General features: G+C 45.9%; 1 protein-coding gene across 1 annotated transcript; it reads left to right on the top strand.

The window, feature by feature from the left end:
- The first annotated feature begins 2,151 nt into the window (after positions 1–2,151).
- On the top strand, positions 2,152–15,305 carry LOC124463514 (1-phosphatidylinositol 4,5-bisphosphate phosphodiesterase zeta-1-like). The gene is made up of 11 exons (XM_047015271.1): positions 2,152–2,341; positions 3,387–3,588; positions 4,613–4,757; positions 5,073–5,222; positions 7,207–7,395; positions 7,612–7,771; positions 8,327–8,443; positions 10,157–10,329; positions 12,945–13,068; positions 14,718–14,867; positions 15,223–15,305. The coding sequence occupies exons 1-11, from the start codon at positions 2,152–2,154 to the stop codon at positions 15,303–15,305; spliced, it is 1,683 nt and encodes a 560-aa protein (XP_046871227.1).
- The last annotated feature ends 64 nt before the right edge of the window (positions 15,306–15,369 follow it).

Raw genomic sequence — 15,369 nt, 5'->3', positions numbered from 1 at the left:
AACAATTGCATTTGTACTGCATGGGAATTATCTTCTCAACTTTTGGTTCCCAATGGGCCTGACAGGTCGAAGCCCCTCCTCTTCCTACTCTGACACGGCTTCATTCAGAGAAAACCAATCCTACTGGACGGTGACCGAGCAATAACCAGTGTTGTGCACCACTGGTTCAGAGGAGACCTATAACATCTCATTCAGACAGAGGGAGGCAGCAGGGAAGCCCCTTCTTTGAGAAGTAGACCCTAAAACAACTTCACTACAAGTTTTTTCTTCCTCCACAGCATGAACTTTGAGATTCAGTGCCCTTTCTCTGAGGTAAACAGTGAGCAGGAGTGCTTTGGTGATGCAGTGACTTTATAATACCAATGTCAGCTTCTCAAAAGTCAGTCCTTGATTTCTAAATCCATCATCACACACCCACTTCACTTCAATTAATCCCTACGGCACCTCCAACTGAATCAGAAACCCTTCCTTTCAGATATCTGACTTCCTTCCACCCCTGCTCCAGCCCAAGCCACTTCTGTAAACACACAAGGGCCTTTTAACAATCGTTTCACAGGTGAACCACTGTGTGTTAACTTATCTCTGACCACACTGGGTTGATTTTCCCCTCTGCTTACAGTCTCACGCAGGATGATGGGTTCACAGTGGCAGGGAAAACAAAGGTTTGGGCTGTTCTGCGAAGAGCCCAAAAAGCTGAGTTGCGATATTTTTCTGGAATAAACATCTAAATGCATGGAACTGTCAGATGACTTGTGAGAAAGTCATAGAAAATTGTGAGACTGTGATCCCTTATTACATGGTTTCAACTCTTCATCCTGGTTGACTGAGACAATGCCAAAAATGAATGGCCCATGTTTGCCAAATGCCAGAAGGAGACAAATTAGGTGTATTTTTTACACCAGAGCCATATTCGTTCAATCCATGGAATTAGAACTTTAACGTTTTATTACATCACAAGTCTTCACGTGATGACAACATTCTTTTTTTCCTGAGGCTGTTCCACTAAGCCTGTGGTAAGATGTGGCCCACTTTACAGAAGCTCAACGCTTAAGGAAATACATTTCTAAGGTAGGTTGTTTATACACCACAACCATAAAGTGTTTTCCAGAGTGACTACGATAACTTACCTTGGCCATTCTTGATGAGGGACATTCATTCTTTACAATAGAAATACCTTCTTAGCAGCTATTGACCGGATGTGTGGCAAATATCTGTATTGTCCCCAAAAACAACATGGTGACAAGTAGCACTACCAGCTGTGGGTGGGGTACATTATATCCTTGACTGGCCATATCTCTAACGAATAGATGGCTAGCCACTTTATTCACAAAGAGGCATGCACAGCAACACACAGAGTGTAGTGTATAAAAAGATAATGACATGAGTGTCAGTGTTGGTGGTTTAGTACAGCATAGATATGACATTCTCAGCAGGGAGCGAGCGCAGCGACAGGGCTCTGTAACATCCGAGGCAAGGGGGTGGGGGCTAGGATAGGCACACATTTGAAATGAGGGTAGACAGGGGGAGAGAGAGACAGACTGGGCGAGACAGAGAGAGACAGACAGACAGAGAAAGAGAGAAAGAGAGAGACAGACAGGGAGAGAGAGAGAGAGAGAGAGAGAGAGAGAGAGCGAGAGAGAGAGAAGCTGTTTTGTTCCTCTGTGTTTGAGAAAGGGGGGGATGAAATCGAGGAGTCTTGGAGGGTGGAAATGTTCCTCCTTGAGAGCGAGCACCCAGGTTTTCCTTTCATCCCCCTCTTCTCAGCTGAAGGAGCAAAAAATAGCATCTAAGCAGCCAGCTCTGGACTCAGACTGGTGACATTTCTAGAGCTGTGGCTTTCTGACTACTCAACCAAAATGCTTCCAAATGTATTCGAACACTTTAAACATACTTTTCAGTTCTGTTTTTTAAAAGAGAAAACAATATTTTAAGTGTTTTTTTTTTGTCCTGTTCTTTACATTTCATTGTCAAATCATAAGGGGGCATTTTACATCTCCAAATTTCCGATAGGCCTATACAATATGTGATGCAATCAACAGTGACATAATCAGAAGGTCAGTGATTACTTGATGTGTAATGGCTTTCCATGTCCTAGGGTGTCAAGGGTCAGATTAGGTCAGGCACTTTGAGGTTCATGTGTAAAGGAAGAGGATGAAGAAGAACAAGCTCCCGCCCTCCAAGAGGGAGGAAATCCAGCACATTTACCAATGCTACACCTCTGGCCAGAGGACTCTGCCCGCTGCTGGACTCCTCAGCTTCCTCCACAGGGAGCAAATGGAGACCACAGCCAATCAGCAGACGGCAGAGAGTCTGATTGACAGATATGAGATAGAAGACATGGGTGAGCATGGGATCCGCTTCTTTATTAACGGTTTGTTGATCGCGATTAACTGAAAGCAATGTGTCGCTTCTCATAACACAGGGTCAATTTAGCTTAGTCACCTACAGTTACGCTGGTCTCACATCTTCACTGACAAGTGTTTCGGTCATGGGAATGTTCCGGTATATCCCAAGTGTTAGACGTTGTAGAACACAACTCCCACACGATGCCAGAATGTTCTGCCTAAGGCTTAGGGGCCTCAGAGTGTGACAACATAGATAGGAAGTCAGGGAATCAGGCACCATCAGAGGACTACTAGACCAGATGATGCCCAAGGGCTCAGTGTGCTGCTACTGTGCTGCTCTTTCTATCACAAATAATAAGACAAGGAAAAAACAGGAGGGCTCACATAGCTACAGGTCAAGCTAAGCTGTTGTTGAATTTCAAAAAGTTCTATCTGACTTGAGTTTACACCCATCTATGTCAGGAATCTCTGTCTGTCCGACTGCCTGTTCTACAATTTTGTGGCACAATCTTCTCCACAAACGTGCACTGTATGAGGTGGAATATCTTCTGGCGTGTTGCTCAAAATAATTATAACATTATTGTTTTATAATAATTACATTAATTGGATAAATAGGCCTTTAAATATGTCCGAGTTGCGGCAACAGTTGTAGCCACTGGTCTCGCGAGCCGCTCACCCAATCGGTTTTGTCCTGGTCTGAGCTTGCAGATATAAAAAGGCTGCTAAACTATGGAAGAAAATCAGACATAATGTTTTGTATTTCCAAAAGCCTTGAATACTTAATATAGAAATGTAAACACCACCGAATTGGTTTTGAATTCACCTTTTTAAAATGGAAAACACAAACAACTCACTACTGTTTAGCCACATAAATATAAACTACAGGAATTGGATTTCTAGGCATCATCAAATAAGGACTTACTTGCTGAACAACACAAAAACGTTACCAAAATCATAATGTGCACTCGCACCTATAGAACTGCTTCAACATAATCTGTGCACCTCTCTGATGCGTTGTGTCTCTGTGCTAATCTGCCACAGCCAGAGGACTGAAGACCATGACCTTTGAGGGGTTTCATAGGTACATGGAGTCTAAGGACTGCTGTGTGTTTGACCAGGCCCATGGAAGGGTTTACCAGGACATGACACACCCCCTTAGTGGCTACTTCATCTCCTCCTCCCACAACACTTACCTCACTGGGGACCAGTTAGTGGGTCAGAGTGATCTGGACGCCTACACAAGGTAACACACTGGGTGGAGAGTTTGAAAGGTATGGGACTGAAGAATTTGTCTGACATTTGGAAAAGGGAATCACTTATTAGTGGACTTTTGTGGTGTACTTTTCCTTGCGGAAGAAATCTCGAGACATTTTAAACCGATGCAACTTCTGAGAAAGTCACAGAAAAGTTGTGAGACTAGGCTTCCTTGAGAAGTGGAGATTGGTAGGGGGGATTTTAGAGTGTGTCTTGTCAGGAGTCGACGCTGGCCTATATACTGGGGTAAGAGGCCCATTCCATTGTCCACACACTCAATCTTTCCTTCGTTCATGCGGAACCTCTGCTGTGCTGACCCAGACAGGGAAATGGCTCTCCTACCCGCAGAGGACAATGGAGGTGATATGAGAAAGAAGCTGATGAGGACAGAGTAGCGTATTTATAGTCCCTTCGGGATCCAGGGAGCACTCTCTCTTTTCTGTAACCCTTTTTGTCAAGTGGCCGAGCAGACCCGGTTTACTTAGCTAATGAAAGAGCCATAAGCACGTTGAGGGATGGAGAGCAGCGTGACCTGTCAGCGATGGGCTGGTCAGGTGAGACGGCGAGAGGGAGATGGGATTAACGTGAAGCACGTTGGGGCATGTGTTCCAGTAAGACTTGTGCAAGATGGGAGATCAGAAGTTGTTGTTTCTTATTTCATAGACAAAATAAAGGAAGGGTATGTTCAGATTTCGTTTTTTTTTTTTTTCACTGACAAATTGTGATGCAGCCTTATTAATCATTGAGGGTTTTTGGCTTTGTGTCGTTCAGATACTGTAATCCCAAACATGTTTTCACTCTGGCTTTTCCGGATCCACTTTAAGCCCGTGGAAAACTGTGTTATATTGTTCACAGGAAATTGGAATTTGCCTCTAACAACTGCTACAAGGTCTTCTCTGTAGTCATCCAACCTATCATCTGAGCTGTCATCCTAGCTCTCATCCCTTCTCATTAATAAAGAATTACAAACTTATATATGAAATGTATTTTATATGTGATGTGTGTTCCTCCAGTGCTCTAAGGAAAGGCTGCCGCTGTTTGGAGATTGACTGCTGGGATGGTCCAGATGAACAGCCCATTGTCTACCATGGCTACACACTGACCACCAAGATCCTCTTCAGAGACGTCATCACAACCGTAGAGCAGCACGCCTTTGAGGTGATGCACACTGTACATAGCAACAGGAGATGGAAACCGTACAGCGTGGAGTGAACACGCCCCCAGTCCTGCTTCAGGACCTTTTCTATTCTTCTGGCTCTTATGAAGCATGCTGTGTTGTGTTCATTCAAATTAATGGCGTTCCTAATAGCAGTGTTGGGCACTGCAGGGGCTCCTTTTCATTCAGAGAGCTTTGGCCGTTCGCTGTGATGTCTGGGGAACTGGCATTCAGGCAGATGGCGTGTTTGAGTTTAACAAACTATTGAGAAGAGACTTTGGAGTATGTGTGTTTATCTTCTGTCTTTTGTGTGCTAGGTGTCTCCCTACCCTGTTATCCTGTCCCTGGAGAACCACTGCACTCCTGGGCAGCAGGAGGTGATGGCCAATTACCTCACTTCCATCCTGGGGGGAAAGCTGTGTTCCTGCCTAGATCTCACCACACTTATAGAACTGCCCAGCCCAGAAGTAAGCAAGCATCAATATCAAGTTGAGTTTCTGATGTAATTTGACATAATGAGGTTAGCACTACCTGAATTTTAAAATAAGTCTTTGCTTGTGCGAGAGAAAATTGCAGGCACAGTAAATGCTTCTAAACCTATTTATTTTCTGTCATTCAGAAATACAAATTCTTAGTAGGAGGGGAGGGCCTCGTTAGTTAGTGTCTGAGGTGGCTCATCAAGCAGTTTCTCTTCTCTCTACCTTCTCTGGCCCCGCCTCTGGGAGTACAGTATGTTACTGCCCTGGAGTACAGTATGTTACTGCCCTGGATCCAAATCCTTACAAGGCCGTTCAATCTCACAGACTCCCTCAGAATCAGTGGAGCGAGGCTGAAGGCTGAAAAAGATGGAACCATGAATAGTTCTTGAGCACTTTGGTGTGGAGCGTTTCATTTCTGTTTCTCGCTCTGCGAAGCAGAGGCTTCCTCTCTGAAATGGTCTGCTTCACTTTAAACTGTGCTTGTGGATGACCCTGTGAGGGGTCCTGTCTGTCCATTTGTCTGTCTGCCCAACCAACACTATTTGGAGGACGAAGGCTTTTCTACACATTGTATGAATGTGTTCTGGCTCTTTGGGTTCTCTTTCACACTTTATGACATGAATTGTGATAGAATCCTCTAAGTCTGACTTTCCTCCACACATCAATCTTTCATCTTTAAGGCTTGCGAAGCATTGAATTAAGTGAAACCCTCGATGGATCTAATAACTTGGTCTTGACTCCCAACCCTCTTCAGACATTCAATCCATTTTCATGAGGAGCCGTCACACACACCCACGCGTGCAAGGATAGCTACTTACCAAGTACTGGCCCTTGATAATTTGTGGGGCCTTTTAGTATGCCAGTAATAGTGATGGTCAGCACATTATAATCTTGTAATGTCGCTTTCACAGCGGGATAAGTACTAGCACTGTTGACTGTGCAGCTTGCTTTGGAGGCGTAAGCTATACTTTACAGTTCCTTTACATCTCACCCCAAGCGGGAATAGAGAATACTTTAATACATTTCAGCGTATGATATTTGAGCTTAATACAAGTTCACTGGATAGATTTTTTTCTACACAATTGGTTCAGTTAAAATATACAGATTTAGTCTATTCACATACTCATTAACAGGGTAAATATGTGTGTACTATATACATAGCATAATATTTTTTCGCTTGAGACATATTCTGGAATGTGGCATTACATGTTTTTCTAAGCTCTGTTAGGGAATGCTCACATGCAATATATATATCATCATCAATAAACACCTATTTCTAATTTCACCATGGTAAATCATCTTGTGTAATACCAGGAGTAAGGGAGCTGGGTGTCAGAGGAGACATGTAGCCACATGGAAACGCGTGGGTAATCGTTTTTAAACAGAGAGTCAGACTCTTGTGGAGACTGCTCTGGATTCCAGGCCGGGGATGCAACAGGATATCATTATTATTTTCAGTTTGCCGTCCCCCACTGCGGCAGTAAAGCCTCCTGCCAGAACCTGATTACTGAGCTGCTGGCTTCCTCCAGAAGTGACCACAGGTCCCCATATCTTAGATCTGAGCATGCTGCTACTCGTACCCTGTACACTGCCAACCCGGGAGATCACAGCTATGGAGAAGCTGTACTGGCTGCCCTGATGTGTGGTAGTCAAGAATGAGGTTTCGCTGTCTGGGTCACTGACTGTCTTCCCTCCCCCCCCCCAGATTTGAATCTTGGTCTATGTGGTTGTTGGTTTTGTCTTATTTGACATTTCTGGTTTGAACTCAATGATTTAAACAAAACATAAGAAAAAAACATGAGGAATATCTGGACGAATATATACTGAAAGTGGAGGGTTTATGTCCAGGAGAACTTTTGTTTTCCAACCCCTGGAGTTAGGACACAGACGCTGAATTATTCAGACAGCCTTGAGTTTTTGATGGTTGCAACCGAGACAGGTGTGCGTGTGTCTTTGTGTGTGTTTGTGATAGGACCTGAAGTACAAGATCCTGATAAAGAACAAAAAGCTGAGCCCTGTGATTGAGCCGGATGGCAGGACAGGGAGAGAGGCAGAGGGGGAGGATAGTGAGGAAGAGGAGGAGGAGGATGAGGAGGAGGAGGAAGAAGGACCTCGTACTAAAATAAAGTTCTTAGGTAGACAGGCAGGATCAGGAAAGAAAGTAAGTCCACAGGAGGGATATGACCGAGTACTGTTGTCAAGGTGACAGTGACAAGTGTACCTCCTGGCTGTAGTGTAGATATACCACCAGACATAAGTATAATGTACAACTGTATTTGATCTAGTAGTTACAATGTTTATGCCCATTCCCAGTGTGTGTGACCTTCCCTCTAAGCTTGCACACTAATTGTAGAAATCTCTCCTACCACAGAAGAAGAAGAAGAAAAAGGTGGTGGTGGTGGAGGCTTTGTCTAACCTGGTCGTCTACACCAAGTCTGTCAAGTTCCACAGCTTCAGCCACTCCAGGGAGCACCAGGCCATCTTTGAGAACACATCTCTGGGGGAAAAGAAGGCTCGGAAGCTGGCCAAGACTTCTGGTTAGGCTTCATGTTGTCTGGCTGGTTGACTATAAGATGGATGGATGATGGGTGGATGGATGATGGGTGGATGGATGATGGGTGGATGGATGTTAGAAGGGAGAGAAGGAGGGAGGGAAGATGAGATGGATGATTAGATGAATGCAGAGCAGTAAGTTATCTGGCAATACAACACCTTGAGAGTAGAAACACAGTAGCAAATAAGACATTAGGGTAGGGGACCGTGTATTTAAATTAGGGCAACGTATGAAATGTTAAACACAGCACCGAAAATACCCCTACAGCTCTGACCGAGATTTAAAGAAGGCTGGTGAGGTTTGAAATTGAATCCTAATCAGTTAAATGTGCTGCTATGTGTGGGAACATTAGAGATAGAGGATTGAAATGAGGTATTCTCTGGTGCTGGTCCCATCCAGCAGCATTACAGTTACACAGGCCATGGAATGTTCATCCCAATTAGGCGACAAGGATGTATAATTTCCTGCAGTTATAATAAAGTTGCAATGTAGTCTACTTTATGTAGAGATCGTTCTTAGCTGAGTCGATACTTTCCAGGTCCAGAGTTTGTCCAACACAACAGGAGGTTTCTCAGCAGGATTTACCCAGCAGGTTCTAGAACCCTCTCGTCCAACTACAACCCCCAGGAGTTTTGGAACGTGGGCTCCCAGCTAGGTAGCCATGTACTACACACACACACACACACAGATACACACACACACAGATACACACATCAAAGAGGTCTGAAAAACTACTTTCTGTGTTCCGTGACAGTTTCATCCTCATTGATATTCTTGGAACATTTGGTACCAATGCCCATTCAACCTCTAAACCTCAGCCCAGACTGCAGGTCTCTAGATGCAGACGTATTCTGTGAGCAAAAACACATAGATATTCCAAACATCTATTGCAAAATGGAAGACTTCTTTGATCTCAACAAAGTCTTTGATAAGATTGAAATGCTGACATCTTTATTTTAATTGCACAGAGACAAAAACAAAATGCTTTCCTATGTCATCATCAACAAATCCAGATTTACCATTACATCAGTGTAAACAAAGAACAATCAAACAAATTCCTTTGAAGGGACAGGAAGTAAGAGTTAACAAGGAAAGAAGAACAGTTAGATAATCACTTTTAGAGAAGAGTAGCAAATGTGTCTTCCAAAGCTAGTGAGGAGAACTTGTGTGTGGCCTGCAGTTTGGACACTGGTGTGGTTCAGGAACAAAGTTTGTTCCAAGAGGACAAAGATTATAGCATTTTTTTCTTGAACTTGTGTGTGTGTGTGTGTGAATGTGTGTGCGTGTGTGTGAATGTGTGTGGTCATGTGAGATTATCCCTTATCACTTTGCCCCCTTATTATATGACAAGGCCATCATCCATCAACTTACCATGCTTTATAGACCCAAACGTTAACCTTTCACGCTCAAGGTCCCTGTCATTCTAGATTATTCCGGGATGAGAAGTAACAACCCATTAGCTATAGCCTGGAGACTCATTTGAGCCTGTGTGGATGCCAGCACACCTGTCTATGTGTCTGGTCTGTGTGCCTGCCTGTCTGTGGGTCTGGTCTGTGTGCCTGCCTGTCTGTGGGTCTAGTCTGTTGTCTGCCTGTCTGCCTGTCTGTCTGTCTGTCTGTCTGAGTAAGAAGAGGCAACACAGAAGAAAGACAGGGATAGACAGATGCAGGCACATACATACACACACACACGCAGAGATAGACAGTACATCCCTGATCCTAACACGAGGAGATTTCTTCCTGCCGAGCGGCTTTCAGAGTCTCTCTGTGCCTGGGAGAAGCCGTCCATGCAGATGGAGCAGAGAGCAACTCCAGGAGACTGCCACACAATGGAGAGCACACAGGTCAATTTCAGACCGAAAAGAGGGTAGAGATAGGAGAGGAAGTTCACAGATAGACAGACCCGGGGACAAGAGTTGGGAGAGAAAAGCCCCGATATCCACAGATATATTATGGGAAGTTGTGGTGATTTATGACCTTCACTGTGATAGAGATAGAAAAGTGTGAGAACTGGAGTGTGAGCAGGTGTTCCACTGCAAGGCCACAGGTACAGCTGTTTGGAACCTTGTACTGCCAGGGAATCATGCCAAATCCCGCTGAATCACAAATATTTCATCTTTACCACTCACTGCTTTACGGAACAGATGATTGTTAACATAATTTCTCAAGTAACGCACAGTCGTCGGATTCAAAGAAAGTACAATAGTTTAATGCTTGCCAGCAAGGAGACAAAGTCTGATCGCAATACAAAGTTTGTCTGCTAGCATGTCATGTACAGCTGTGTGTTAACTGAATGTTGTTCTTCAACAGATCGTGTATTGCACAGCACTGAGTGAGTGCTGTTAAATGTGTTCTTTCCGATCCTGCAGTGGCACTAAACTTCCAGTCATTGGGGCTGCCCATGGACTTGAACGACGGACGTTTTCGTGACAATGGTGGCTGTGGTTACATCCTCAAACCCGCGATCCTCCGGTCCAATGAGAGAAGGTTTGATCCGAACTCTTCCCAGCCCCGCATAAGGCCAACCCACCTCCTTCTCAAGGTATATCACTAGTGTTTGAGTGTGCTTACATGTGTGCAGGTGTTTAGATGGGTGCTAGTGTGTGTGGGGGGGGTGCTTGTGTGTGTGTGTGTGTGTGGGGGGGTGCTAGTGTGTGTGTGTGTGTGTGTGTGGGGGGGGGGTGCTTGTGTGTGTGTGTGTGTGTGGGGGGGTGCTTGTGTGTGGGGGTGTGTGTGGGGGTGCTCGTGCGTGCGTGCTTACGTGTGTGCATGTGTTTAGATGGGTGCTCGTGTGCATCGTCCTATCTAACTAGGACAAGGTACTGTACCATGGAGCTCATCTCCTCCACCTCACTTCCTGTCTCTCCTGTACCGTCTGAACCACCGTGAGGAGCAACCCTGCTGAGAGCTGCGCAGTATAATTAGATCAGCCGTTTGAAGGGAGGGATGTGGGGGGGACTTCTGTATGCGAAGGGCATCCAGTACGACTGGGCGAGTCTCCGGTTTCATGTAGAGAGAGTCTCTGTGCTTCAGGGGCCAGTTCGACTCTCGCCTCCATAGCATCAAAGTTGAATGAGGAGATTAGTGATGGAGCCGGCAAAGAACGCGGTTCCCTCTGAACAGCAGCTACATCAGTTTCATGAAGTTTTTTTTTTTCATCCTGTTTTTCTGGTCTGATTATCAGTCTCATGGGAAATACTATCACTGTAACTCTCCTCACCCCAATTACAGAGCAGGCTTTGTTCTCTCGATAGAACATACCAGAGAACGGCAGAAAACACAGGCTATAGAGATGTGCAGCCCGACAAAGTCTGTCATTGTCCAGAAGTCGGAAGAGTGCGATGGAGGGTAACAAGTGGGCACTGGCGGCATGGCGACCCTGGTCCCGACATGAGGAAACGAGCCGTTGTGAATGTCTGACGCCCCACTCGTGTACAAATCACTTCCTAGATGTAGCGTGCAGCGTTGTGTTTCTATTCCTGTCTGTCATGAGGCCTTTACAGGATGGCTTCCTAACCTGACCTGGGGGGAGATCAGTCATTCAGACCGCACACTATCAGTGTTCCCAGATGTTTATGGCTGGGTTTGATCTGTAGGTCCTGATAAACGGTCACTACAGCTTTATCAGTCACAGTGATTTGATATACAGTACAGCTTGCAGGGCGGGAGTGTGGCATGGAGACAAAGCCTAGAAATCTGCAGTTGAACTCCGATAAGGAATGTCTTGAATTGGGATGCAGTTCTTTGGCCACAAAAATTGCCTGACGTTGCACTGGTTTGAGTTTTTACCCCCCTACAGGGTGTAGTCCATGGTCAAAGTGAGACTTGTCTGGTGTGCATGCTAATGAATCTGCTTCGTCTTGCATATGAAATATACATAGAAACTCCCTTTCTGGAGGCTCATAAAAAAAAAGCCAAACTTTATTTATTCACATGGGTTTCCGGCCATTTCTTTCCATAAGGGGAAACTTGGCCTCCCAAGTTAAGGCGATTCACTAGTATGAATGGTATATTTTTACTTCTCAATGGGTAAATCGTTCAATTATCAAGCAGTGAATCAACCTTCTGCTCAGGAAAAAACAATACGACTAGCTTTGCCTGTGCTTGAACATATTTTGCATAGAAAAGCACAAAGGTAGACTGAGTTATTCTGACAACTCACATCTTCTGACTACTACTCCTCTATTCTACTCCACCATCACTCCAGCCTACAGCTTTATATGCCTCCGGCTGTAGAACAAGTTGGGAAGAAGTTAGAACCATGGGAGTTGTAGTTTTCTAGCATTATTTTGACTCTTTTTACTCAGCCTTTGCCAGACAAAGCCTTCATAAGCCAAGTAGGAAATCAGCTATGCAGTCAGTCATCCAACCAACCAACCAACCAACCAACCAACCAACCAGGCAGTCGGCCATCCAGCCATCCAGCCATCCTGCCATGAAATAAGTCATCTAGCCAGCTAGTTAGTCAGTCAGCCATGCAGCCAGTTAGCCATTCATCCATCCAGCCAGGCAGTCTGCCAGCCAGACAGTCAAACATGCAGTCAGTCAGACAGCCAGAGCATGTCCAGATAAGTGCATTCAGGCTTGTCTTTGATGGAGGGGCCGGGGGGGGGGCAGTGGGGGCAGGCGGGGGAGCAGCTCCGTGTGAGAGGGCTGCAGATAAGGCTGGCGGGGTCCAGACTAGTATAATTACACCTTCTCCTCCTGAGGGACATCCACCCCTCCCTCCCTCTTCCCTCCCTCCCTCTTCCCTCCCTCCATCTCCTCTCCAGCTGACCTTGTCTCCCTCGCTACAGGATCTCAGGCAGGATAACATGAACTCTCTGGGCACGTAACATTTAGAAGTTAGAATGCAACAAGATTTTCCCTTGCTTCTTTAGAGATGCAGGGACACTGACCTTTAAAACACAGTGTAAACACAGTTCTTGAGGGAGCGTTGCATGGGGAGGACGTCTGATTAATGTCGCCGCAACTCTTCTGACGTGTAACGTGCGTTGAGTTAAATTATCCCATGCATGAGACCCTGTCTGAGGTGTTCACTCTAGAACGGTCATCGTGTCACTGTGTTGGCGTTTAGGTGGTGGTCTCTGTGTGTTTGGTCACTGTGCTGATCTGTGTGTTGTTGACTGTGTCGGTCGCTGTGTTGGTGGCGTTCAGGTGGTCAGTGGCTCCAGCCTGCCTGTGCCCAGCAGTGGGAAGTTGGATCCCTTCGTCAGAGTCGAGATTCTCGGGATCAATTCAGACAACTGCAAGAGGAACACTGACACCATCAAACACAACTGTAAGTGCTGTCACACACACACACACACACTACACGGTCGCACAAAACTGTATGTGCTGTCACACACACACACAACACACTCCTAACTTTGTCCAGCCCTAACAACAGTCCTTGACTGCATTTTTGGGGGGGGTGAAATTCGAATCTCTCAAAACAGCTACAACAGTCCAAAATATGATAAAAGTCTATATTTTAACTAGTCTTATTGTAAATCTCTGTATTATGAATTAGAGAAACTTGACCAGTGTTGCAGAGGGTGTGCACACAACGGCAGCTTCCTAAACTGTTTCTCCCCGTTTGTCCTCGGAGGGCTAAGAAGCAACAATCCCATCTGATTCCACCGTCAGCCGATCCTGTTAACAGCGACCATTCTCTCGCCTAAGGAATCCACTTTTATGATTTTCTACCATTTCTTATTTCCTCCCTTTATTTCCGATTCCCAGCCGCCAGCTGGTAGGCTTCTACAAGGGAGAGATGTGCTGATGAGTGCATGTGGAGTAGAGTGCCTTTGGAGCAGCCTTACGTTAGTGTGTTCCATACCTAACTACATATAACTGTACCCCCAAACACTGTAGTATGTACATATGTACACCCATAGGGACAGCTTCTCAGTATACTGCAGTAATATCAAGAATGTTGACTTTGTGTACGTTATAAGTCAATTTAGTCTGACTGTCCATGGCTGTGGCATGCTAAACAGCACGTCTTAGTACGGTAATAACCTTAAAGCTATTGCGAGAGCTGCATTATTAAGGCAGTCTCAAGTCTTCCTATCAAGAGCGTGTGTCAAACGACGTCTCCTGATTGTATGTTCACGGAACTCTGTTGCCCCCGGCGAACCCGCCCGTCATCAGGGTGTAAAAACTGACACTAAACAGGCTAATTGCTCGTGTTGCCTTTGATGGACTTAAAGGGACATTGGGAGGCTTCTTCCATATCTGGGGGATGGTTCTCAGCTCACGTAGATTTCCCCTTCATCCGGAATGTACGTGTTCAAAGCTTGGGCGCTTTTTAATTAAGTTGTAAACAAAGCATATGTCGGATGGTTTAGACTGCACCCAGGCGCTGCTGCTGGGAGAGTGGCATTCGCTGGCTTGAGACTGACAGCAGGAAAGGGGGAGAGTATAGAAGCGAAGAGAGAGGACGGAAATGAAGTGAGAAAGATAGATGACTGCTGATGCAAGGTTATAAGACATATCATTTTCCCTCAGTCAACCAGATAAGGTCACTTGTGTGAATACATGAGTTTCAAAATAGGACATGGAGATTACTGACTGCGGGACTGTGTCTTTCTCCTTGAAACAGAAGCTTGTCACGAAAGAGAGAGAGATAACCTTGGCTGGAATGGTGTTAGGTAGTTGCCGCTCTGAATAATGACCTGTTTGTGTTGAGACATGATTGCCCAGACAGAATGAATTTGGGATGAGCAGGAGAGAGGTCCCTGCTACAGGGAAAAACGAGTGCAGCCCTGTCCTGGGTGTGTGTAGCCCTGTCTTACTGGGTGTGTGTGGCACTGTCCTACTGGGTGTGTGTGGCACTGTCCTACTGGGTGTGTGTAGCCCTGTCTTACTGGGTGTGTGTGGCACTGTCCTACTGGGTGTGTGTTGTCTCATTATGCCTGGTGACTCGAAGGCCCTTTCCTGCCACAGCACTGAGCCCCCACTGGGATTCCTCCATGAACTTCACCATCGCTGTGCCCGAGCTCTGCCTGGTTCGCTTCTCTGTACGAGCCCAGATAGGACTCCTCAACAGCGAGTTTGTGGGCCAGTACACCCTGCCCTTCACCAGCATGAAGAAAGGTTAGAGAGGTGGAGGGAAAGAAGAGATGGAGGGGGTGGTGGTGAGAGAGATGGGGGGGGGGGGAGAAGAGTATGGGGAAGGAAGGTGAGAGAAAGGGAAGGAAAGAGAGAGAGAGGGGAGGAAAGAGAGAGAGAGGGGAGGAAAGAGAGAGAGAGGGGAGGAAAGGTGAAAAGTGGAGGGAAGGAGAGGCGGAGAGCATAGTGGCTGGTGGCAGTGTCCATTAGCCTGTGTGATTAATGTCAGCACTCTAAATCTGGTAGTCTGTATGTGTGTGTGTGTATTCATGTACGTGTGTGTGTATTCATGTATGTGAGTGTGTGTGTGTATTCATGTGTGTGTGTGTGCTCCCTTCAGGCTACCGCTGGGTGCCTCTCCTGTCTCGAGAGGGATTCAGTTTGGATCCTGCGTCGCTCTTCATCTTTGTCTGGTACTCCTAGACTCCCTCCCTCCCTCCCAAATCTCAGCGAGGATCTGCACCCCCCGACAGCAGGCAATAAAAAG

The sequence above is a fragment of the Hypomesus transpacificus genome, unplaced genomic scaffold, assembly GCF_021917145.1.
Source record: "Hypomesus transpacificus isolate Combined female unplaced genomic scaffold, fHypTra1 scaffold_290, whole genome shotgun sequence".
Classification (NCBI taxonomy): domain Eukaryota; kingdom Metazoa; phylum Chordata; class Actinopteri; order Osmeriformes; family Osmeridae; genus Hypomesus; species Hypomesus transpacificus.
This window is presented reverse-complemented; position numbering and strand designations above follow the sequence as displayed.